Below are 27,595 nucleotides of genomic sequence, written 5' to 3' on the forward strand. Positions count from 1 at the left end.
ATCATTCAGCTTCTCCCTCAAATGCATGTACAGCCTCCTCTTAAATGCATCTATACAACTTGCTTCATTCCCATATGCAACCAGATTCTCATCAGTGTTTGTGTAAGATAATTTCTCAAAGAAGTTGCTGTGCACAGACGTGACATAATATTCTCTTTGCAAGTCATCATCCAATCCCAGCAAGGTCACATATATAAAAAAGATAAAAGTTCTGAAAATTGTCTTTACGTACATCATTAATTAAATTAAAATCTACACATTCACTATCCTGGATCTGATCTCATTCATGCATTTCCTCCCAGTTAACTTATTCCACAAATGCTTGTTTTATATTCCAGAGCTGCTTCAAGTGATTGCACATTAAACCAGCCTTTGAAGCTTCCATTATTCTGAATCTGGGCATTTTCTATGTGGGGTGGATTCGGAGCACTGGTGAGGAATGTGCCAAAACCAATTTGTGCATATGTGATTGTTCAAAGTCACATGCACAACTTTAGATTTCTAGCTGTGGATATTTTGATTTCAGAAGAAAGATAGACTGGCTACAAAAATAAAACCTTATTAACCTGTATCCAACAATTTTTAACAAGGAATCAATTCCCTGTGTTTTGTACAATTCTATACAGTATATACTGCTTTAGGCCAGCGGGAGATCACAAATAGTGCTATACAAATGCAAGTTCTTTTTTTATTAGTCAGAGTGGTGCAGTAGTTAGTGCTGCTGCCTCACAGGATCCCAGGTTCAATCCCAACTTCAGGTGCTGTCTACATGGACATCGCACGTTCTCCTTTTGAATGTGTGGGTTTCCACTGGCTGCTCTGGTTTCCTTCCACATCCTGAAGTCAGTTAATTGGTCATCATAAATTGTTCCTTGATGACAATTGCAAAAGAATCAAAGGGGAGTTGATGGGCACCTGAGAGAGAAAAAGTTGTAGTGCTGCAGGGAAATAAGAAGGGAAGGATTGGGACTCGTGGGACTGCACCCTTGGAAGTAATAGCCTCGACCTGTTGTAAATCAAGAGATCATACACAAGTAAGCAAGCACTCTAAATCATTTATCACTAACTTCTGGTCATACTTTGTCTTCGAAAGTGCTGTTTAAAATGATCCCCAATGGGATAATAATATAAATGTCAATCAAGCTCTAAGGCAGAATTTCTTTCACTTTGTCAGCAAAATCACACTAATCTGTTTTAATGCTGTTGGTTGAGTGATGAATGTTGGTCTGGAGAACAGGAGGGTTCTTCTGCTTATCAACTTTCATGTCATCCTGTGGGAAGCAGATGAAGCTTGGGATTAGTGCTTGCTTTGAAAAATAGCATTGCAAATAATACTCCTTCAGTTCTCTAGTGTTTAAGTCATGTTCCTCAGATGACATACAAAAGATGTGTATATATGAAAAGTACATTTGATCATTCAATTTACATGCTTGTTGAGAAATTTGAATTAGTGGTAGTTCAGTCATTGTTGCTTAAAATGTTCCTTCTACATTTCTGTTTTAAGGTCAACTGCTCCCAAAATATATTTTAAGGGGTAAGTTCAGATTTTGTTATTGGATCTTGAACATTGATCTGCCAATACCTTTTGAAAGTTGCTGAGAAAATAAGAATGTGACTTCATTGTGATGGAGTTTCAGTCACTTTCACCCAACATCATTCTTTGTGCAAATACAGACTGATTAGGTTTTTATCAATGCTGAAATATTTGAGAGTATAAGACTGAAATGGGGTAAGTAAAATTGGGAAAGAAATATTAAAATAAGAAATATTAACATGCATCAGTATTTGTTTTGTTGTCCTGTGATGTGATTTGAGTTATTGCACGGGTGAACTATGGTGTTGAAGTTTTATTTGTATCAACTTCAGCATCCACTATACGCACAGTTTCAAAATTTCTGCAAAAGCACGTGCAATGATTTAAATATTGTAGATTTAAAGTTGTTGAAAAAATAATAATAGAACAGTAGTAAGAAACTTTAATCCTAATTAAGATAGAATAGAATTATAATAATTAGAGTAAAGAGGATGTCATCAAATGTGTACCAGGTTTTCTCAAAGCAATCCCAACAGTACCATAACCCTATATCTCCCTTTTCATTCCCCCCAACCCACCCTTCAACCTCCAATTTACCAACTCTCAGGACAACTTATCTGTCTTGCATTGGGAAAAAGAAGTCAATTGCGGTATAATGTGTAAGATCTCTTAAGTTAGGATTAAACATGAGTTATTTCTGGTATGTAATTCTGAGGACAAATCACTTACTCACTGAGCATGTTTAAAAAAACCTTTAACTTACTTTTCCTCACTTTATTTAGATGTTATTTTGGTTTCCTCTCACTACTGGAGACATTGGTTTGGTAGGTTAATTGCTCACTGTAAATTGCCCCTAATGTGTAGGTGAGTGGTAGAATCTGGGGCGGGGTGGGGATGTTGATAGGAATGTGGAGAGAATAAAAAATGATGTTAATGTAGAAAATAGAACAGTACAGCATAGTAGGGGCCCTTCGGGCCACAATGTTGTGCCGACCTATATAAACCTTCCCCACAATCAATCTAACCCTTCCCTCCTACACAGCCCATAACCCTCCATTTTTCTTACATCCATATGCCTATGGAAGAGTCTTTTAAATGTTCCTATTGTATCAGCCTCTACCATCCCCCCCGGCAGTGTGTTCCAGGTACCCACCACTCTTTGTGTTAAAAAAAACCTACCTCTGACATCTCCCCTAAACTTTCTTCCAGTCGTCTTAAACGGATGTCCTCTGGTATTGGCCATTGCTGTCCTGGGAAATAGTTGGCTGTCCTCTCTATCTGTTCCTCACATAATCTTATACACCTCTATCAAGTCACCTCTCATCCTCCGTCGCTCCAAAGAGAAAAGCCCTTGCTCGTTCAACCTTTCCTCATAGGGCATGTTCTCTAATCCAGGCAGCATCCTGGTAAATCTCTTCTGCCCCCTCTAAAGCTTCCACATCCTTCCTATAATGTGGTGACTAGAACTGAACACAGTACTCTAAGTGTGGTGTGTTTAGGGTGGTCAGCATGGACTTGCAGGGATGGTATTGCTTTGAGAGCCATCATAGATGATCGGCTGAATGACCAACTTTTATGTCATAAGGAAAGAAGTGAACATGGGCAATAAAATGTGGAAACTACAGTAATTATTTGAACTACAACTATGACAATACAAGATATTCCAGTAGCGTTATTAAATAAGTGATTATAATATTGGGTGGTGTTTTTGGAAATTAATTTATTTATTAAAACATAGGTGGAACATTGTGAAAACTTGAATGTGGATGTTCTCAAGAATGAGCCGATGTTTATGAGCACCATTCACAAAATACACAATGTCCAATCATTGAGGGACTTCTGAAGTGAATTAATGTGATAATATAAGGAAATGTAGCAACTAACTTCTGCACAATGAGGTCTCACAAACAGATATGAAAAGAACGATCAGGCCATCTACTTTTTAGTGATGTTGGTTGAGGAGTAAGCACCATCCACCCTGATGGGAGAACTCCCAGCAGCAGTGAGCTTCACCTTTAGATTCAGATTCAGATTCAGAGTGAAAACTTGTATCTTCAGTAAATATAGCAGAAGCTGAAAATTAGACATAAAAACGGAAATGCTAGTAGCACCCAGAAAGCCAAGTAGCAACTGCAAATAAAGTATTCCATCCCTCTCATTCATCCTCTATCCGATCCTGATTCAATGTTTAGCTCATCCATCTGAAATCATGGTGTAAAAGAGATATCTCTATTGCTGTACATCTTTATATAGTTTTCATTTAACTGATAATGCTCAAGCATACATAACACACAATCAAATTCTGTTATGTAGTTTCCATGTGATAGCTTGTAGTAGATTATGGCTTAAATCCATACAATTGATTTTGAAGCAAACACATTTTGAGAATGACTCTGTATTTCCCTTGTGATTTTTGTTTTCAGTCACTAAAGCCCCAGTAAAGAATTCGAAGAAGAAGAGAAAGCGTACTTTAGGTGGTGAGAACGATGAAGACACGGGTCAAATAAAGAAAAAAAAAGTTCGTCCAAATTACTTTGTATCTATTCCAATAACCAATCCAAAGGTAATAATTTTATATTATGACTGAATTTGTTACAAAAGATATGCAGGAAGTTTAAGATCATTAAGTCAGCAATCAAAACTGTCTGCATATTAGCATGTTCCATTGTATAGAGCTAAACATGGATGTTCATTTGTTTGCCCCCAGAGGGTCTAATTTGGAAGGAAATCCTTATCGAAAGTATTATAAAAAGTGCAAATAAATGCACTTAGAAGTGATCAATAGGCAGTAACCGCATCATGTGAATGATGAAAATGAGAGACCAGCACATGACATTTTTCAAATTTTGGAATTGGCCAAATGATCCACAGTGGTCTATTTTGGTTATATGTATTCCTGTACTTTTATGGATTTGGGCATCTCTACTTCTGACATATGTCCATTTTTACTTATTACATCCTCTTCAATTATTTTTGTTAGGATACTACTTGTTCTCTAGGATAAGAATTTTACTAATCACAAAAATGGACTACTCATCACCTAATCACAGTTTGAATTGCAGAGTTTCATAAGTTATTAATTTTACAATGTTTTTGATATCAAACTCTAATGGGAGATCTTTTTGACCAATTTCTGAGATGTCTTAATATGATAAATGTGCTCCAATAAAAAAATTCTTCTCAGCTTGTTAAACTCATTATTTTGATGTAATGTTGGGGTATTAATCAAATTAAAATAATGAATACATTCTGTTTTGAATCATGTTTTCCATATTGCAGTAATTCAAAGCATGTTTTAGAATCAGTACAAACAGGATAATGATTCATGCTATTGGAAATGCTGGATTCCTAGAATAGCACAATTTTCTATCTGTATCTTCTCATTTCAAAGATGCCCAGAATTATTTGCTGAAGCAGAGCAGCTCATGGCATGCCTAATTTGTTGGTTTGTTTTCTCCCCTCACCCCTTTAAATTTGAAACAATTTGCATTCTACAATCTGATAATTGAGTATCTGGCATCTTGATGAAAGGTAGAACGAGCAGTTTGTCTTGGCAATCAATGTGGTTTAAGGACAGAAATAGAAACAGGAACAAGGAAAAGAAAATAGTGTGAAATATAATTAAATTTAATACAGACAGACAAGTAATTAGAGGGAACGAAAGAGAGGAAAAATGAGACAAAAATTGAAACTTTAGAGAAAAAGGAATAATATAACCTGTTGGAATGAGACTCTGGATCTTCAATTGCTCCCTTTCAGGGTGGCATACTTGCAATCATATAATGCCATAATGACCTCTGGTTGTCTCAAAGTCTTTTGCAGTATAATCACTGTTGTAATGTAGGAAACACTGCAATCAAAGTGCATAAACAGCAAAGTGAAAATGACAGAATAAGATTTATTATTTATTATTAGAGGGATAAACATTGATCTAAATATTAAAGATAAATTTCATGGGTTCTACTTGAAAGGAGTCATATGGAATATTTCATATCTACTTGACAGGGCTGGTAGAATCTCTGTTTAGTATCTCAAAGACAGAATCTTCAGCAGTATAACCTTCCCTTAGCACTAAATTGGAACATCAGCTTAGAATTTTTTACACAAATCTCTTGAGTGGGACTTGAACCCAGAACCTACTGAATTTGAAACAGGAATGCTGCAGCCGAGTTAAGGCAGACATTGGGCCTTCAAGACTGAGTAGCATTAATTCAACGATGAGAACTAAATTGGTAAATTGGTTTATTATTGTCACATGTACCGAGGTACAGTGAAAAACTTTGATCCATACAGATCATTTCATCATATCAGCACATTGAGGTAGTATCAGAGAAAGCAATAATAGAATGCAGAATAAAGTGTTACAGTTGCAGAGAAAATGCAGTGCAAGCAGACAACAGGTGCAAGGCCATAATGAGGTAGATCGTGAGGTCAAGAGTCTGTTTTATCATACTCAAGGACCGTTCAATAGTCTTATAACAGTGGGATAAAAGCTGTCCTTGAGCCTGGTGGTACATGCTTTCAGGCTTAGCTGTTTAAGCCTGTTGTAGACTGTTCATGTCTTAATACATTCATTGTTGCAGAAACATAATTCTTGACGTTAGAGCATAGAACAATGCGTTGCAGGAACAGGCCCTTTGGCCCACCATGTCTGCGCCAACTATAATGCTACTCTAATCTAATCAGATCTACTTGCACCTGGTTTATATCCCTTTATTCCCTGCATGTTCATGTACCTGTCTAAATGCCTTTTAAGCTCTGCTGTCAAATCTGCTTCTACCACTTCCCCTGGCAGTGCGTTCTAGCCACCTACCACTCTCTGTGTCAAAATAACCTGCCTCTCAAATGTCCTTTAAACTCTCCCTCTCATCTTCAACCCATGCCCTTTAGTATCTGTTATTTCCACTCTGGGAAAAGGACTCTGACTATCTGCCCTATCCATACCTCTCATAATTTTATGTAGTTTTATCAGGTTGCCTTTCAGCCTCCGAAGCTGCACCGAAAATAATCCAAGTTTGTCCAATCTCTCCTCATAGCTAATACACTTCAATCAGGCAGCACGCTGGTAAACATCTTCTTCAGCCTCTCCAAAGAGACATTAAAAGGGTCATTGCATTGTTAAATACCTCCAACAATTTGTGATTATTTTGCATAAATTTGGTAATTTTTTGAAATTCATAGGGAAATTGAGGTGAACTTCCATTTTTGTGGGGCTACGATAAAATATATAGAGATTTGTCATGATTTCCAACTTTCTTGCCACAAGTTACTAGTTATTATTTTACATATTAATAATGGCAGGAATTTTAACCCACTGTAATTTCCCTGGGAAATTTTGATTTGGCATTGCATCTTGCGACAAAGTGATTCAATACATAGGTGACCCAATATTTACATGTTTCCTACCTCTTAACTGCATTTTTGTAAAATGTTCCAGGAGCTTCAAGTATCTTTACTTGTACCTTTTCTACTGCAGTCAAATCTTGTCAAGTGTGATGATTCCTCAATCTATGGATGATTTCTAATACAGATTTACCTTTGGTCCTGAGATGGCTGAGAAGTCTGATTATAGAGCCACAAACCACCCGCAGAAGGTAAAGTCTGTTCCCCACAGGTCAGCTGCCTGCTTGCAAAGGATTGCTCTTTTCCCTTCCTCCTTTCTTCCTTTCAGCTTCAAGGGCAAAACACTTCTCCTCAAAGCTGGCCTCTGTTTGATGGGGAATGTGGCATCATTGAGGTAGGCAGACTTGCTTCTCCCAGCTATTGATAGTTACACCAGCTTTTTTTTTAGGTATACTTGCAGTGTGATATTCTTTTGCCACATAGTTATTCATTTGAGTGAGCTGGGAGAAGCCAGGTTTTTTGGGTAGGCAAGAATCAAGTATTCACACACAATGCCCAGTCCAGCAGAGTTAGTGCATGAGGATCATTGCCTCAATGCTGGTGATATTGCCTTCAGTGTGGCGATCTTTCTTCTTGGTGTTTAGGATCATCTGGAGACATTGCTCTAGAATCTCCTGCTATTGTTGATGTCATTCATGTTTTGACCTGTGCTGGACTGCATTATGGATCTGATTTTCCCTACCATGCAAAATCCCCCTACTGTGCAAAAATCTATCTAACTGTGTCTTAAATATATTTAATGAGGTAGCCTCAACTGCTTCCCTGGGCATGGAATTCCACAGATTCACTACTCTCTGGGAAAAGCAGTTTCTCCTCATCTCCGTCCTAAATCTATTCCCCGGAATCTTGAGGCTATGTCCCCTAGTTCTTGTCTCACCTACCAGTGAAAACAACCTTTTTGCCTCTATTTTACCTATCCCTTTCATAATTTTATATGTTTCTATATGATCCCCTCTCATCCTTGTAATTCTAGCGAGTATAGTCCCAGGTGACTCAATCTCTCTTCATGGGCTCACCCCCTTATCTCCGGAACCAACCTGGTTCCAATCAACCTGGTCAGTCAATCTACTGGTATGCCATCTAGTCCTGCTATCCTGTTCTTAGTTTTCTTGATGGTGTGCTTACATCTTCAAGGATGGAGTGTAACATTGATGGTCAGCAAGGGTTTCACTTTCAAAGTGTTGAGGGATGTACTTAGCAGTGGCATCTGTCACTATTGACTCTCAGTTCAGAAGTGTCTCAAATTGTGCTTTCCAACTGGCTTTGCTTTCCTTAAGAAGCATTAACCCATCTGTGGCACAGAATGGAGCTTGAACCATAATGACATAATTGTGGCATGGAAAATGCTCTTCATGTTGTGTTTATGAGAAAGAATGAATGAATAGAAAAGGCCAGCATACTACTTCTGAGTAAATGAGTTGAATATGACCTAGTCATCATGAACATCATCTTTAGATAGAGTGAGAAGTATAAGACCGGCTGGATATACAATTACCCTAAGCACTGGAATTTCCTTGACTATGTTGTTAACAGAACTTGAGATTGTAAGAATGTCCTCAGCATGATGGCCATGAAACCACTGAGCGTTGGATGGACCATTGCCTGGTTAAATCCCTCAAGAATATGCAAATTGTCTAAAGGCATTGTTAACAAGCAAAATCAATGCACAGGAAATTGAACACTTAAGTTCCTTCAAGATATCTCAACTGACTAAAAGATCTTAAACAATTTTTCCAAGAGATGGTTACTCCATTCCCAAAGCTGATAATGATAGTGTCTGGAGAAGTTTTATTCACTCAGTGTCTGCTGAATCCAGAGGCCATATTAAGGTTGATTTGATGAGAATGATGCTGAGTTTCAGGGCTTGTTCAACTGGAAAATAAAATTCCATTGAATGTGACAGACCAACATCTCATTCAATAGAAGAAAGAGTTATACAGCAACTAAAGGTTCAATCCTAAAGGAAGATATGTCATCAAAAATAGGCGATGGCAAGAAAAGGCCAAGGAGATTGAGCTTTATTTTAATAAAGACCATCAAGTCCATAGTCAGCCTGAAATTAAGGGCAGCTTGCATATTTTAAAAATCATCATCTGGAACAACATTGGGATTTGACTTCTTGGGGAATAACTATGAAACTACAATTTGTGTAATCTTTAGAAATTCCATTTGCATCTTAGGGTTATAGGATGTAGGTTCCTACCTGTGATTCTCGTAATTTGATGTTACTGAGGGAGATCCTGAATGATGAGCAACCTTTGCTCATTTATCACCATTTGCAGGTTGCAAAGTGACAGGAGGTCCAGGAGCAGATTGGCTGATTCACTGGCTTGCATGTGGGTGCATGGAATGAGATGACTGAAGGAAAACACTTTATTTTGAAAAACGTGTGTGTGGGTGATAATTTATTTTTTTCACTGAGAACTTTCCATAATTATGGTTTGTTTCCTATATTTTTCCTTTACTTTCCATTGTATTTTACTCCCTTGCCAAAGGCTTTGCATTATTCTGGTGGTGAAGCCTCCATTACATTACTTATGTGCTCACTTGTCATGAGTAGACCCGAATAAAGTACTTGTTCCTAACAGAGTACAGTTTCATCAAGGGTTGCGGAATAATAATTGAATGTTAAAGGAGAATTATATAATATGCCATTTGTTCTACAGCCTATAGATGCTAAACATTCTTTAACAGCCAAAGCTGCAATAAACTGCCTTAGTATAAGCAAGGGCCAGAACTTGAGAAGTTTATGTTTGTATTGAATAATTGCCATGTATACAATTAATATATTTGAGAATAATTTTACCATTTCATTCAGGTCCTCACGTCCTGTAATAATCCATTTAATGCTTTGAAAAACTGAGAAAACTGCACGTTGACCTTCTGGAAAGTTATTTCTCAAACCAATTATGAGCCTTAAGCCATCCGACAGAAGCCACAGTGAAGTCTAGCATTTTAATTGTGTGCGGTATTAATTTAGCAGTCTTGGATTCATTTATCCCATTGGGCCTCACATATGCTCATTGTGAGATTGCTTTTGTAGTGCCACATCCAATGTTTTTGTAATTATTTAATAGAATTTTTAAAGTGCAATAATTAAACCAATGAAATCACAGACAGTGTGAAATTACATGTCTGAATGCTTTACATTTGTTCCAGTTGAAAGATGCTTATTATGCTTCTTTGAGTTCTTAGTCTGACCATATAGCAAGTAATTATTAGGTAACACCTTCTGCAGGCCATTTTGTGTAGGTATAAGAAATACTTTTGTTCTTATCATTTAACACAAAAGGATAAGAAATAGAAACCATGAAAAGCCACATGTCCTCTCACTCCTGCTCCACCATTCAATAACATCAAAGCTCCTCCTCTACATTACTCTACTCATCCCTAACATATTCCTGGCCTAGCCATTATAATATTCCTTGATTTTCATAGTGCCTAAAAATCTATTGATGTGTTTTGTTATTAACTGAATATCATGGCCCTGTAAGGTAGAGAATTCTAAAAATTCATAGTCCTGTGAGGAAGAGGTTTCTTTTCATCTCAGTCATAACTTTTATAAATTGGTTTACAGAATGTGAGTATTGCTGGCAAGGCCAGAATTTATTGCCTGTCCATTACTTCTTTTAATAATTTGCAGTTAATTGCTTTCTTGAACCACCACAGTTGCTTTGGTAAAGCTACTCCCACGATGTTGCCGGGTAAGGACTTTCCAGGATTTGGCCTCAGTGGTGATGAAAACATGGCAAAATATTTCCAAATCAGATGTTTGGGAACTAATAGGCGGTGGTGCTCCTAAATGTCTGCTGAACTTGTCCTTCTTGGTATTAGAGGTCATGAGTTTGGGAGGTACTGGCGGAGTAGCCTAGACAAAAAAAAATCCAGTGAATGTTACAGATGATGCACTCTGCAGTCACAGTGCATCAGTGCTAGTGGAAGTAAACACTTATGGTAGTGGGTGAGGTGTCAATCAAGTAGTTTGCTGTGAGCTCAATTGTGTTAAGTCTTTTGAATGTATTGGACTTTATTCTTCCAGGCAAAGAGAAAGAATTCCTTTACACTTCTGCCTGATAGATGGTTGAAAAGCTCAGTGGGAGATTAGTTACTTGCCAAAGAATAGCTAGCCCTTAACTTGGCAGGGTCACTGAATATATTAAGGGTGAGGTAGGCAGATTTTTGGACTATGCAGCAGTCACAGGTTAATGGGAACAGACTTGATGGTAAAGTTGAAGCCAAGATCAGATGAGCTATGTTCCATTGAATAGTGAAGCAAGCTGGAGGGATCATTGGACATACTCCTGCTTCTATTTCTTACATTCTTGTGGTCAGGCTACTTATGTGTCTGGTCCAGCTAAGTTTCTGGTAAGTGGTGATTTCTAGGATGTTGATTGTGTAGTGTAGTTGAATGTCAACGTTGGGTGGTTAGATACTCTTGTTGATGATAGTCACTGCTTAGGACATGTGGCATGAATGGTATTTCCCACTTAACAGCTCAGGCCTGGATGCAGGTGTGGACTGCTTTATTTGCCAACATGTTGCAAATGGAATTAAACATTGTGCAATCATTAACAACTTCCCTACTCTATGATGGATGAAGCAGCTGAAAATGGTGAGGCATCAGACAGTACCCTGAAATGCTGGGAGAAATCAGAAGTGCAGGGGTCTTGAGAATTATAAGGTAGCCAGGCAGGTTAGCTTAAGAAGGGATTAGGAGAGCTAGAAGGGGACATGAGAAGGCTTTGGTGAGTAGAATTAAGGAAAACCCCAAGGCATTCTACACCTATGTGAAGAATAGGATGATGACTAGAGTGAGGGTAGGACCACTCAGGGATAAAGGGGGAAGCATGTGCCTGGAGGCGGAGGAGGTGGGGAGGTCCTTAATAAATACTTTGCTTCATCCTTCACTAGGGAGAGGGACTTTGACGAATGTGAGGTCAGCATAGAACAGTCTAATGTGCTGGAGCACGTCGAGGTTAAGGAAGAGGCAGTGTTGGAGCTTCTGAAGAACATCAGGATAGATGAGCCCCCAGGGCCGAACAGGATATACCCTGGGTTACTACAGGAAGTAAGAGAAAAGATTGCTGGGGCATTGACTATGATATTTGCATCCTCCCTGGCCACAGGAGTGGTACCAGAGGATTGAATGATGGCAAATGTTGTTCCATTGTTCAAGAAAGGTAATAGGGATAATCCTGGGAATTATAGACCAGTGAGTCTTGTGTCAGTGGTGGGCAAGCTATTGGAGAGGATTCTTAGGAACAGGATTTACAAGCATTTGGAGAAGCATAGTCTTATTAGGGATAGTCAGCGTGGCTTTGTGAGGGGCAGTTCGTGCCTCACAAGCCTAATTGAGTTTTTCGAGGAGATGACAAAACAAATAGATGAAGGTAGAGCGGTGGATGTGGTGTATATGGACTTTAGGAAGGCATTTGACAAGGATCTGCATGGTAGGCTCATCCAGAAAGTCATGTGGCATGGGATCCATGGAGACTGGGCTGCATGGATTTGGGATTGGCTTCCCCACAGAAGGCAGAGGGCAGTAGTAGACGGAGATTATTCTGCCTGGAGGTCGTTGACTAGTGGTGTTCCACAGGGATCTGTTCTGGGACCCCTGCTCTTTGTGATTTTTATAAATGACTTGGATGAGGAAGTGGAGTTAGGTTAGTAAGTTTACAGATGACACGAAGGTTGGAGGTGTTGTGGACAGTATAGAAGGTTGTCATAGGTTACAGCTGGATACAGACAGGATGCAGAATTGGGCGGAGAAGTGGCAGATGAAGTTCAATCCGGAAAACTGTGAACTGATACACTTTGGAAGAACGAACTTGAAGGCAGAGTGCAAGGTTAATGGCAGAATTCTTAGCAATGTGTTGAGGAACAGAGGGATCTTGGGGTCCAAGTCCATAGATACCTCAAAGTTGCCACGCAAGTTGATAGGGTGGTGAAGAAGGCATATGGTGTGCTGGCTTTCAGTAGTCGGGGGATTGAGTTAAGAGCTGTGAAGTAATATTCCAGCTCAATAAAACTCTGGTTAGACCACACTTAGACTAATGTGCTCATTTCTGGTCACCTCATTAAAGGAAGGATGTGGAAGCTTTAGAGAGGGTGCAGAGGAGATGCTGCCTGGATTAGAGAACATGTCTTGTGAGGAAAGGTTGAGCGAGCTTGGGCTTTTCTCTTTGGAGCGACAGAGGATGAGAAGTAACTTGATAGCGGTGGGTACCTGGAATGCACTGCCAGGGTGTGGTAGAGGCTGATACAATAGGGAAATTTAAGAGACTCTTGGATAGGCACATGGATGTAAGAAAAATGTAAAATTATGGGCTATTTAGAAGGGAAGGGTTAGATTGATCATGGAGTAGGTTTATATAGGTCAGTACAACATGGGCCAATGGGCCCGTACTGTGCTGTAGTATTCCACGTTCTGTGTTCTGAAGCAGCCAGTCAAGCAGCATCTGTGGAAAAAGAAAACAGTTAACTTTTTGGGTCAATGACTTTTCCTCCAAACTGGATGGTTTACAGTATTCAAAGCAGAGCTGGGGGAAGGAGTGAGGTGTAAGACAAAAGCCTACGTGGAGAAACTGTATATAAGGTTGCTTTATTGGTATTGATATTGGTTTATTATTGTCACTTGTACTGACATACAGTGAAAAACTTGTTTTGCATACCGTTCATACAGATCAATTAATTACACGGTGCATTGAGGTAGTACAGGGTAAAACAATAACAGAATACAGAGTAAAGTGTCACAGCTACAGAGGAAGTGCAGTGCAGGTAGACAATAAGGTGCAAAGTCATATCAAGGTAGATCGTGAGGTCAAGAGTCAATCTTATCGTATAAGGGAGCTGTTCAGTAGTCTTATAACAGCGGGATAGCTGTCCTTGAGCCTGGTGGTATGTGCCCTCAGGCTCCAGTACCTTCTGTCTGATGGGAGAGCGGAGAAGAGAGAATGACCCGGGTGGGTGGGGTCTTTGATTATGCTGGCTGCTTCACTGAGGCAGCGAGAAGTATAGACAGAGTCCATGGAGGGGAGGCTGGTTTCCATAGTTTACTGGGCTGTGTCCCCACAACTCTCTGCAGTTTCTTGTGGTCCTAGGCAGAGTAGTTGCCATACCAAGCCATGATGCATCCAGATAGGATGCTGTCTATGGTGCTTCGATAAAAGTTGGTGAGTGTCAAAGGGGACATGCTAAATTTCTTTAGCCTCCTGAGGAAGTGGAGGCGCTAGTGAGCTTTCTTTGCCTTGGCGTCTTTGTGGTTGGACCAGGACAGGCTATTGGTCATGTTCACTCCTAGGAACTTGAAGCTCTCAACCCTCTCAACCTCTGCACCATTGATGTAGACAGGTGCACGTGCACCACCCCCCTTCCTGAAGTCAATGACCAGCTCTTTTGTTTTGCTGACATTGAGCGAAAGGTTGTTGTCATGACATCATGTCACTAAGCTCTCTTTATCTCTTTCCTGTACTCCGACTCATCGTTATTTGAGATATGGCCCACTATGGTGGTATCATCTGTGAACTTGTAGATGGAGTTAAATCTGGCCATGCAGTCATGAGTGTACATGTAAGGAGTAGAGGAGGGGGCTGAGGACACAGCCTTGTGGGGCACCAGTGTTGAGAATACACCACCTTGAGCAATTCTTACAGCTATGTCCTTGGGCTGAGATGATTGACCATAAGACTATGAGACCATAAGACACAGCAGAATTAGGCCATTTGGCCCATCGAGTCTGCTCTGCCATTCAATCATGGCTGATTTATTTTTCCCTCTCAACCCCATTCTCCTGCTTTCTCCCTGTAACCTTTGATGTCCTTACTAGTCAAGAACCTATCAACCTCTGCTTTAAATACACCCAATGACTTGGCCTCCACAGCCGTCTGTGGGAATAAATTCCACAGATTCACCACCCTCTGGCTCAAGGAAATTCTCTTCATCTCTGTTCTAAAGAGACGTCCTTCTATTTCCAAGGCTGTGCCCTCCAGTCCTTGACTCTCCCACTACTGGAAGCATCCTCTCCACATTCACTCTATCCAGGCCTTTCAATATTCGGTAGGTTTCAATGAAATCCACCCCTCATAAACTCCAGCGAGTACAGGCCCAGAACCATCAGACGCTCCTCATACCTTAACCCTTTCATTCCCGGGATCATTCTTGTAAACTTCTTCTGGACCCTCTCCAATACCAGCACATCCTTCCTTGGATATGGGGCCCAAAACTGCTCACAATACAGGAAGTCCCCGGGTTACGAACGAGTTCCGTTTTTGAGACTGTTCGTAACCCAATTTTGTATGTGACTCGGAACAGTGTCCGCGCATGCGCACTTGGGCCGGGGATCGCAGCCGCGCATGCGCACTTGGGCCGGGGATCGCGGCCGCGCATGGCCCTAGCCGCACATGCGCACTTGGCCCGGGGTTGGGCCAGAGAAGGTTTACCGCCACTGTGGTAGGATCGGGGGCCGGGCCCGCTTACGAACCGACCACAAAGGTCGGTTCGTAAGTAAGGGCATTTGTAAGTCGGGCGTTCGTAAGTCGGGGACTTCCTGTACTCCAAGTGTAGTCTGACCAATGCCTTATAAAGTCTCTGCATTACATCCTTGCTTTTATATTCTAGTCCTCTTGAAATGAATGCTAACATTGCATTTGCCTTCCTTACCACCGACTCAACCTGCAAGTTAACCTTTAGTGAATCCTGCACTTGGACTCCCAAGTCCCTTTGCACCTCCGATTTCTGAATTTGCTCCCCGTTTAGAAAATAGTCTACACCTTTATTCCTTCTCCAAAAGTGCATGACCGTACACTTCCCCACGCTGTATTCCATCTGCCATAGCTTTGCCCATTCTCCCAACCTGTCCAAGTCCTTCTGCAGACTCCCTGCTTCCTCGACACTACCTGCCCCTCCACCTATCTTTGTATCAGCCACAAACTTAGCCACAAAGCCCTCAGTTCCGTCATCTAGATTATTAACATATAATGTGAAAAGTGACGGACCCAACACCAACCCCTGCGGAACACCACTACTCACCGGCAGCCAACCAGAAAAGGCCCCCTTTATTCCCACTCTTTGCCTTCCGCCAGTCAGCCAATGTATCCATGCTACTACCTTTCCTGCAATACCATGGGCTCCTATCTTGTTTAGAAGCCTCATGTGCAGTACCTTGTCAAAGGCTTTCAGAAAATCCAAGTAAACAACATCCATTGACTCTCCTTTGTCTACCCTGCCTGTTATTTCTTCAAAGAATTCCAACAGATTTGTCAGGCAAATTCCCCCTAATGGAAACCATTCAGTCTACTTTATCATGAGCTTCCAAGTACCCCAAAACCTCATACTTAATAATGGACTCTAACATCTTACCAACCACTGAAATCAGGCTAACTGGCCTATAATTTCCTGTCCTTTGCCTCCCTCCCTTCTTAAAGAGTGGAGTGACATTTACGATTTTCCAGTACTCCGGAACCATTCCTGACTGTAGTGATTCTTGAAAGATCATACTAATGCCTCCATACTCTCTTCAGCTAGCTCTTTCAGAATCCTGGGGTGTAGTCCATCTGGCCCAGGTGACTTATTAGACCTTTCAGTCTCCCAAGCATCTTCTCCTTAGTAATAGTGACTACACTCTACTTCTGCCCCCTGACTCTCTCGAATTTCTTGCATGTTGCTGGTGTCTTCCACAGTGAAGACTGACACAAAATACTTATTCAGTTCATCCACCATTTCTTTGTTCCCCATTGCTATCTCTCCAGCGTCATTTTCCAGTGGTCCGATGTCCACTCTTGTCTCTCTCTTACTCTTTATGTATCTGAAAAATCTTTTTGTATCCTCTTTTATATTATTGGCTAGCATACCTTCATATTTCATCTTTTCTCCCCTTATTGCTTTTTTAGTTGCCTTCTGTTGTTTTTTAAAAGCTTCCCAGTCCTCTAGCTTCCCACTAATTTTTGCAATATTGTATGCCCTCTCTTTTGCTTTTATACTGACCTTGACTCCCCCTGTCAGCCACAGTTCCCTCATCCTCCCTTTAGAATCCTCCTCCTTCTTTGGGATGAACTGATCCTGCATCTTCCAAATTACTCCCAGAAACTCCTGCCATTGCTGCTCTACTGTCCTCCCTGCTATTGGTCGCCATCAACCCAGGCAGTTTCCTTCGGGCAAGGTACTACTCAAATCATTGGAGCCTTTTCCTTTTGTTGCTCATTGACTTCAAGTTAACCAGTGTTCATTGATGCCAGTCTCTTTCACCTCAGGTCTGGATGAATGATGATGTACATTTCCAGACCTTTCATCCAGAGGAAACAGTTACCTGAAAATTCTGTTGGGTTTTAAAGGCCATTCTACTCAAAGGACAGTCCTGTCTTCCCAGGAATCAATCTGGTGAACTTCTCATTATAAAGTTTGCTCTAAATATATAATATAGTAGTAGCTATATATTATAGTTCACTTCTAAAATTTAGCTACATTTGTTTTGTCTAAGGGGCCAAAGTCAGTTTTTTTCCAATATGTTTATATGAGGTATAAATATAACTTTTTCCAAGATGTTGCATCATCATCACATAAGTGGACTCTGATTTGGGATGAGAAAGGGAACATTTTTTCAAAGAAACAGGAGGACATTGGTAAATATATAAGTACCCACTTTGGGCTAAGGCATTGTGGAAGTTGTGAGTGTATAAATTGCATACAGTTATTTCAGTTTCTGGAGTGACTAAGATGTCTCCTAACAATGATGTTAAGAAACCTTTTGTTCTTGCTCCAGTTTGAGTTTCCTTGCAGTTGTTTTCTCTTCACTTAACACATTAGTATTTACTTATTTATTGCAGCTCAGAAGAGACGATTAAGCCCATCGGATCCATATTAGCTCTCACTGGAGTAATCCTATCAGTCCCGATCCCCTCTGCCTTTTCTCCTGTAGCCTTACAACTTATTCTCTCTTGCATGCCTCTCTCACTCTCTTTGGTTCTTTTGCCACTTACAGTACGTACACTAGGGTAATTTCCAGTTGCACCTTAATCTACCAGCATGTCTGTGGATTGTAGATGGAAGCTGGATTGGTAATGTATGGAAAGAATGTGCAAACTCCACACGGATAGCATCCAATGTCTGGGTCAACAGCTTTTGCACCATGCCTCCCTATAACTAATAGAACCTGCTTTGAAACTAAAGTTTCTCAATGGGTAACTAGGTGCTAAGTACAGATTTTCTGTCTTAGATTGCTGTGGGATTATTGTATTTGAAACGTATCCAGAATACTTTGTTAATTTTTCTAATTATTTAAGATTATAGGTGGCATCAAGGCAGTGCAAGACCTTGTAGTGCAAACAGATGAAAGACTATCCAAGGCCATGATACCAATTTCCTGTCTTCATATCACCGTTCTTGTGACATACTTGGCAAGTGATGTGGAGGTGAACAAGTGAGTGTTTCTTAAAAAATGTTCCTTGCAATGAACTGGCAACTATAGTTGTTTTTAATTTCTAGTTGATTCATTAACCTGCATTCTTTACTCTGAATTATTCATAGTTCCAGGCTTCTCAATGCATTTCTATAAATTTCTTCTTTAGAACATATATTACATTTGAACATATGAAATAACATCAGGAGTAGACCATCTTCACCCTTCATGTTTACTCCACAATTCAAGAAAATCATGGTCCATCTTCCATTCCACCACCTTTTTCCTGTCTTATCCCCATATCCTTTGACATCTCTAACATCCAAAAAATTAAATTTCTGACTTTCCAGTTCTTATTTCCAGTTCCTACATGAATTTTTATGGTGGTCACCTCTGGCAAACTTAAGCACAATGTATACTTTGATGTGCAGTTAAAAACAATTCCTTCTCTATCTTTTAGGTCAAATAAGAGACCCAACATCTAATAGGTGGTACTTAACGTTTTCCTCTGCTTTGAAGTTGCAATTAGATATGTGCAAATTGCTCTTCAATGTTGCTCAATATTTCAGACGGTATTTCTTTGTCCACTTTTCGAATTGTGCAGTACATTTTGTTACGATTTAAAGTAATTGGCATTTTTTTAAAATGCATAGAATTTACTTGGCCAAAGTCTGAGTTTTCACATTAGTTGAGCAGAGTTGTAAGAGCCCAAACCTATTCCTTTATTTATGGAAGTTGTTTGATTTTCTTTCTGGTAGAGCAGTGAGTACAATTGAAGAATGCAAGGAGCCAGTGCAGGAAATCCTACTGGGAGAACAGTTGGCCTTAGGATTTCATGGAATTGCAGATTTCAGAGGAGAAGTAGTATTTGCACAGTTAGTGGAAAATGAACAGCTGACTACACTGATCCATATTGCAGGTAAGTGGTTTGATTGGGATTTGTATCCAGGAGTATTTTAAATATTTAAAGGTATTATTCTAAAGAAAAAAAATATTTATCAGAATTCTGCAAAAATTTTGCAATACTTTTTGCCAAATGTCCTCAGAACTTGGGGGTGTCTTTAATTAACTGCTTTCGAAAGAAGTTCATTTCTGAATGCCGTTCCTGACATTTTTATGACTTTTTCTCTGGCTTCTCATGACAGAGGTTTCTTTCAGTTCAGCTTTTTGTTACCTATGACCAGGTGCTTAGGAAAATATTTCCTATGTTAAGGTTAAAGTCCCTCTGTTATTGTGTTAAGCCATGACATTTGAATGTTCTCCCACAGAATGAGGGGGCTTGCTATTTTTAATTTGTGCCCTTTTTGCTCATTAACACAATAGCATTTTTACAAGTTTTTTTGTTAATTTTTTGTGAAAATTCAAAGCAAGTGGATGAATTCTCAGTCAGTTGCACTTTTGTCTGGATAAAAGTTAACTCAGGATAAAATTACACAGTGAGGACCTACTTAGGACAGGACAGAGCCAGCAGTCAGGTATGTGACCATTGCCCAGTGAAGATAGACCTTAGAAAGAACCTGACACACACAAGCTGATGCTTACTGACTGCTGGCTGAACGTTTATTGTTAACAAATGACAAATCTTGCTGGTACTAAAAAAGATTTAAAAAATCAATTTTGAAAATTCCATGATGCCTTTATAAACCTCCCATTAATGTTGATGTCGGAGAATGACAGAGTGAGCAATTTTGACTATACCCATGTAACAAATAACTGAGATAAAATATTTCATGCACTTTATTTACATGTATCAAAATACTGATGTGTAATTTAGTATGATATATTATGGACCCTCAATGTTTAAGAAGAAGGTGAGGGAAATTTCTGATAAATGCTAAAGCAATAAATCATTAATAATAGGGGATTCCCTCATTTAATATTAACTGACAAAGTTAACTGACATAGTATCAATATTAATGGGAAAGAAGGAGCAGAATTCTTAAAACACCTTTAGTGACACTGACACCAATCATCACAAAGTGCTTCGAGAGGCTAGTCCTGCAATACATCAAATCCATTCTCCACCCCTCACTAGACCCCCTTCAGTTTGCATACCGCCCCAATCAGTCAACCAAAGATGCAGTGTCCTCTGCCCTCCACCTGGCCCTGTGTCACCTAGATCAAAAGGACACTTATGTCAGGATGCTCTTCATAGACTTCAGTTCTGCCTTCAACACTATCATCCCACAGAACCTCATAAGGAAGCTACACCTACTGGGCCTTAGCACCTCCACCTGCAACTGGATTCTGGACTTCCTCTCTGAAAGGCCACAGTCAGTTCGCATTGGAAATACCATCTCAAATATCACCAGGCTGAGCACTGGAGTCCCCCCAGGGCTGTGTGCTCAGTCCACTGCTGTTCATGCTGCTGACCCATGACTGCTCTGCCAACTCAAGCTCCGACCATATCATCAAGTTTGCTGATGATACAACAGTGGTGGGCCTTATCAGCAAGAACGATGAAACAGCTTACAGAGAGGCTAGTGGATTGGTGCTCAGTCAACAATCTCTCCTTGAACATGGACAAAACAAGGGAGATGATTGTGGATTTTAGAAAGGCCCAGGCTGACCACTCACCCCTGTGCATCAATGACATCATTGTACATAGAGTCAGCTGTTACAAGTTCTTGGGAATACGTATAGCAGACGACCTGTCCTGGTCAACCAACACCTCCTCCCTCGCCAAGAAGGCACAGCAGCGTCTCCACTTTTTACGGCGGCTGAAGAGAGCAAACCTGCCCTCCCCCACCCTCACCACATTCTACAGGGGTACCATTGAGAGTGTCCTGACCAGCTGCATCTCTGCCTGGTACGGTTACTGTAACGTCTCTGACCATAAGACTTTGCAGAGAATTGCGAGTACAGCTGGAAAGATCATTAGAGTACCTCTTCCTTCCATCCTGGATATCTACAACACACGATGCACACGCAAGGTCTGCAGAATCATAGATGACCTTTCTCATCACTCCCACGACCTATTTGTACCACTGCTGTCTGGCAAGCGGTACCGGAGCATCCGGGCCACAACTACTAGACTGTACAACAGTTTTTTCCCCCAGGCTCTCAGGCTCCTGAATACCCTGGAAGCAGTTCCAGACAAATGCCGCGTCAAAAGTCCTGGTTTGCACAACGGCGTATAAGAACTTTGGTTCCTGCTGAACATGTTTATACATTTAATGCAACACACTGAGTTCTGTATTTTCTTCATCCAACTCGGTTTTGCACTAACCCTGCACTTATTTTGTATTCTGTATATACCGTTTTTTGCACTATTTGTACTTGCACAATTTTTTTGTCTGCGTTTATTGTATGTCCTCTGTTCTATGTATGTCCTCTGTTGTGTGAGTCTGGGGGAAATGACATTTCGTTCCTCCATGTGTTTTTATAGCATATGGGTGAATGACAATAAAGTATAACTTGAACTTGTGAGTACATAGTAATCCCGTCAAGGGAAGTGCTTAGTTTGAGGGAACAAATTGAGAAGTTGTAGGGGAATCGGTGGAGAGCATTTTGGTTAGTGTGATCATAATTCAACTAGATTTAGCATATTTTTGGAAAAGAGCAAAGAAAGACAAGATTCACTTTTGGAATGATTGTTTTTGTACCAGATCAAGATCTAATTTAGCCAAAGTACATTAGAAACAGCTTCTTGAAGGTAAACTAGTGTCAGGAAAATAATGTTAAAGTTGACAGATGTTTCAATGATTAAAAAACTGTTTATAAAAGGGTTTTGCAAGTCTCAATACTAAGTCCTGTGGTTTTCATGATATATATTAATAGCTTAGAAGTAAATGTAGGGGCCATGATTAAAATGTTTGCCTGAAAGGGAGTTAGAGATAGAATCCATTTTTTTCAATATCTGGATGAGCCACTTCATATTGTGATGATATTGAGTGTACCGTCCAAGAGCTCCAAACATAAGTCAAGACTTTAAGTTCTATCTGGTATAAGTATCTATCAGTACCCTCACTACGGGGAGATTATACTGTATCAACCTACACCAAGGACCAGTTTACTTCACTACTTTAGTCTCTACAGAAAGTTCTAGCTGTCAATAATTACTATTTCAAGCAGTGGGTCCCTCCTCCCAACCAAGGAAAAGATAATTCCAACTAATGAAGCAGTTTAAACATAGTTTATTTTATTTTAAGTGAGACACATTTAATTCTAATGAGTAATTAACAACAACTTGTAACTTACAAAGGATCTCCAAACGCAAGTACAATTCTTACGAGCTAAAAAGTCATACCAACAAGTTGCAGACAAGCAAGTCGTCCATCACAAAAACCAAAGGCTGAGGAATGAATTCCAGGTCTTCTTTCTGTAACCCCTTCTCTCTGTCATTCCCCCAACCCTGACTGCTTTCTAATATTTATACTGTTTTTTTATTTAGTTGACACCATTGGCATGTGATATGTTTTCACCACATTTTCAGGCCAGGTGACTGGAGTGTTTAATTAAGTAAACGTGGATCCCATTGTTCTCTTATTTGTGGAGCGGCTGATCAGGGAATATTGGTTATAAGATTAATTTAGCAAACAGCAAACTTCTTGAGCCTTGGTCAACTTCTGCTGTTTTTGCAAAAGGGATTTTAGCTTAATGAGCAATCACTTCTTGACCTTTGGACAGGTCATGCTGATGTGCTAAAAAGCTGAGGTTAGCAATAACCCTTTTTGGGGTCTGGAAAGTGAATATTCATCACATTGTGCCATAAATAATAAGGACATGAATTAAGAACTGGGAAATGGGATTTGGCTGCACAGTTCTTTCTTGGCCAGCTGGGCATAATGGAAGGGTGAGCATCATTCTGTGAATCATAAATTGCTATGATTCTCCAGAATATAAGTGATTGTGCTTTACTAAGGGAGAAACACGAGACAGTGATCTAATTTCTCTACAAAACTGTTGAATTGCCAAAATACATACATCTTTCTCCAAAGCTTGTGGATCATTTTGATATATGCTACATTGGCCCATGAGTGGTGTCTTTGAGGGTGGAAGTGACAGAACCATCCCTGGCCACAAAAAAAACTTCAACAGCTAGTTAAGCCATAACACCTGGCTTTGCTATCAAAACATGTAATAACTTTCAGAGACATTCAAAAAATTAGACATGTCTAAAGGAAACATAAAACGAACTTAACAATCCTAAAACATCTTAAAACACTTAATTATAAACATTTAAATATACTCAAATAAAAATAATAAGTTGACTAATATTATGTAATTTTATGGTGGTTACAGTACAATTTGGGACTCGGGAATGCATGTCAAAGTGATTAATATATTCGCTAATGAAGGATCTGGGACTTGCTTTTTGGGTATTTAGGGCTCCCATAAGCCTCAGAGGTCATTCCACTGTTCAGTAGTCCAGCTGTAGCCTCATTAATGTTCTATACACTTTGAACATGACTTCCTTGCTTTTATACATCGTGCTTTTGCAAATAATGTAAATTAGCCCTAATGTATTTGTAACCATCTTATTGCAGCGAGAAAGGTAATTTCCTCAGTGCAAATGTGGGGAATCCAGCCAATTTTGAGGGTCAGGCATTACTGGTATTTTGTTGGATAGCTGTGGGCAAGCTTCCTGGCTATCAAAACAACATGGCAGAAAGATGTATTCTCACCCAATACTGATCTAAGTCAAAAATGGTTCCTATGTTCTTTATAGAATGCTGATTGGCTGAATTAGTTGACCCACTGCTTGACTCAGGTTCTCTAGCAGCCCAATGATAGATCAAGGGGAAGATCATAGGATCGATAGAAATGATGGGAATGGGAGAAGATACACTTTTGAGGTGCTACTGCCAAATTTTCACCAATGTATATCCTATTACATATTTCCTCTTCCCATCCATTTCGTAACAGGAACGTTAACAATTTTACTCTTGTAGCTTCTTAACCACTGTTTGGCAAATGTCTTCATTTTGTCTGATGGCAAGAAGGGAAAGCCATTCAATGTCTCTTTTTCCAGACAGAAATGTATTGTAGAATATATATAATTATAGAGCATGACTGATATTTATTAGTTTGACATTGGCATTTCAGCATTGATTTATCACCACATGAAATGTTTAATTTTAGTTGGCATTTCTTTTTCAATTCTCCTTGCAATTTAATATGATCTCTTGCCCTTGCCTATATTTATTTCTGATATAATTGTAAGCTGACCCATATCAATGCTGTTCCTAGTTTGTATGAATGTCAACAGTATTGATTATTTCATTAGAATTAAGACTGACTATAGAACACCTAGTGGTAATTTATAGAATAAAGTAATATTTATACAAATTAAAAATGACACTAAGTGTCAATTATAAAGTAACATTCTGAATTTACACTGAATGTAAAACTGAAGCATTAATGCAAAAAACGAGCTACTGGAGGAACTCAGCAGGTGAAGCAGCATCTGTGGAGGGAAATGGACAGCCTACATTCCGGGTTGAGGCAGATAAACAGCGGTTCCAAGGAAAGAACATGAATTGTAAAATTCTGTAAAGAAATTCAAACTATTGTTATTTCTGCTGTTTTTTATGTGTTAATGGCATTTATGGTGTAAACCAAGATCTAAGTGTATTATTCTGCTGTTTTCTTAATTCTAGGAAAGGATGGGAGCTTGTGCTATATCTAGCAAGCTACACACAGTATTTCTTTGGCAGATATTGTATATGAATGCACTTGGTCAATTTGAGTGACAGTTCACAAATGGACAAAACCTTTGGGCACAAGAAATAGATATCAAACATCAAAAACTTGAAAATATTTATCAGTTTATGTATATTTGTCCCTTTTCATTTTTGTAACAAAAGTATACATCAAGCAGACCAATTTATTTATTAGTCACATGCACATCGAAACACACAGTGAAATGCTTCTTATTGTGTTACTGAGAATATGATGGGGGCAGCCCGCGAGTGTCGCCACTCTTTTGGCGCTAACATAGCATGCCCACACATGGGGAGAACATACAAACTCCTTACAGACAGTGGAGGGAATTGAACCCAGGTCGCTGGCGCTGTAATAGCATAACACTGACCGCTACGCTACCGTGCCGCCATTTCTGATTATAAGTTAAAAATCATCTTTTCATCCCAATAATGTCTCTCAGTTTCCAGCTCCAATGAGGCTCTATTGTTGTATTTCCCTTTCTCATTAACTTTTGTCAAACATGTGCCATATAGTGGTCAGTTTTGCACTGTGCCCATATTCCCACTGTGATGAAACTCAATTGATTTTCATCTCATTAACAAGGGGAGTAGCTAATCGCTGCATGAAAGGTGAAAAGTGAATAGGTTAACCATCCAATGGACTAATCCATTTCATGCTTTCTTTGATGTGGCTGCTTAATGTGTATATTTTTTTAAAAATATCAAGTGGACCTTATGCTCCTGAGAAAGGATAAGCTGCGTAATTTGGTTAAGATGATTAGAGTTATTTAAAAATGAGCTCTGTTTAACAAAACCTTTATATGAATGGAGAATCCATCAAGTCAAAATTTTTATTTAAAATTAATCAAAGGCATAATTTTAAACTTTCTGATGATTAAAAATAGTTCTATGGGGAAAAAAATGGCCATTTTCTTATCAGAGTACTTATGTGGATTACAAATTGGATTTTGTATTGAATGGCTTTTTGAAAAGAATTCTAATAATTAAACACTTGCAAACATATAGTGTAATGTGCATTTCATATAGGGTGTAGTGCACATTGACTGTTATTTAGCCAAGTAATGGATCTGATTCTTCCTGAAACTATTGATTGTTTCTTCACTTTATGTCATGCTACAGCTATATGCCACATTTGGAGACATATTAGATGTCTACTTTTTCCAGAATAAGCTGAATCTCATCTGCTTATTCCACAGAGACTATAAAGAAAAGATTCCAAGCAAATGGCATTTTGACTGGAGACAGCAGAGCTTTTAAACCTCACTTAACCTTTATGAAACTATCAAGGGCACCAAAGCTGCATCACCAGGTCAGATCGCATTTCCAATGAATCATAAGCAAGTATATAAGGAAGCCAATATCAGAAACAATCATTTGGAGTTGCTGTGGTGTAAACGCTGATGTTGCTGCACAGAAATTTCATGAGTGCTGCATTTAAGAGGTGTATTGGTTTGTAGTAATTTTTTCTTTATCACATTAGAAGATTTGTCCTTCTACCATTTGTCCTTTGTGTTGTATGAAAATAGGAAGTATGAAGTGACAGGTGAAACAGTGGTCTTGCTGAAGTTGGCTCTTATGTTGCTGGATGTTCAGAAAATGACTTAACACTGCCGGAATAATTTCTTTTTTGTTTATCATTATAATGGAGGTCAGTAATGTGTATATTGTTTTATAACAATCACCATTACATCAAGTATATCCTATCTAGTTTAGTACCTTGACTTAAGAGGAACATTTCTTCTTGAACTGGCTGTGAGAGGACAATCTAAGTAACTGAAAATTTGTGCTAATACATTCATATTGTGTTCTGGATCTTTTATGTAAGACCTACATAGCACAAAATTAAAAGAGATTTTCATCATATCCCATTATAGAACAGAAGATAAAGCAAAATGTAACCTACTGCAGCATTGATTCATAATTTTGGAGTCTTAATTCTTCCATAAATTTGAACTAATGCTCTAATACAAAGCAAGCATTTCTCATACAGGGCTACAGATTTTCAGGATCAAGCTGGAAGTCTTGGTAAACTACAGTGGTATTTTCTAAACAACGTAATTCTGATACTAACATTGCAAAAAGTGGTGACAATGGAACTCCTCATGTTCTGCTAAGCCATACTGAATGAAAAAAATGTGATTTTTTGCAGGAATCTGAGTGTTACTGTTCTTAATGAGGCAAACAGAAAGTAAACATGTATACATAGTGTGCAATTAAATGTTGACTATAACCTTAAAAAAATCTGATAAAGTCTAATACTTGGCAATGTACATCAATGATATCATGCATTTTTGTGTAGTGAATTGTGACTTTCTTAATACTTGTATATGGCCAATGCCCCAATTTGGTGCAGTTTAACCTAGGTGTGTCTTGCTCCAATGTTGATGCTGTGACAAAATCTCATAAATGCAGAAAGATTGTTTTATAAGTAGAGCAAGCATTTTCATTAAAAATATTGAAGTCTTAACTTTGCTGCGTTTTTCCCCCTATTTTCTTCTCTTTTTCCATTTAATTTTTCTTAATTTTTCTTTTTAAAAAACCAATATTTTTATTTATTTAAATAATGGTAACTTTATAAATCTTTCTATTTTTCTCTGC

The 27,595-nt window shown here is 39.2% G+C and overlaps 1 protein-coding gene across 1 annotated transcript in view; it reads left to right on the forward strand.

Annotated features, from left to right (window-relative positions):
* Positions 1-27,595, forward strand: part of LOC127575211 (uncharacterized) — a 165,542-nt gene that overhangs the window by 62,740 nt on the left and 75,207 nt on the right. Inside the window, exons 5-9 of the mRNA XM_052024916.1 lie at positions 1,505-1,534; positions 3,958-4,097; positions 18,214-18,350; positions 19,088-19,248; positions 26,194-26,306. Of these exons, the coding sequence (XP_051880876.1) occupies positions 1,505-1,534; positions 3,958-4,097; positions 18,214-18,350; positions 19,088-19,248; positions 26,194-26,306 (581 nt within the window). The remainder of the gene's footprint in view (positions 1-1,504; positions 1,535-3,957; positions 4,098-18,213; positions 18,351-19,087; positions 19,249-26,193; positions 26,307-27,595) is intronic.

Source organism: Pristis pectinata, chromosome 10 (assembly GCF_009764475.1).
Source record: "Pristis pectinata isolate sPriPec2 chromosome 10, sPriPec2.1.pri, whole genome shotgun sequence".
Lineage (NCBI taxonomy): Eukaryota > Metazoa > Chordata > Chondrichthyes > Rhinopristiformes > Pristidae > Pristis > Pristis pectinata.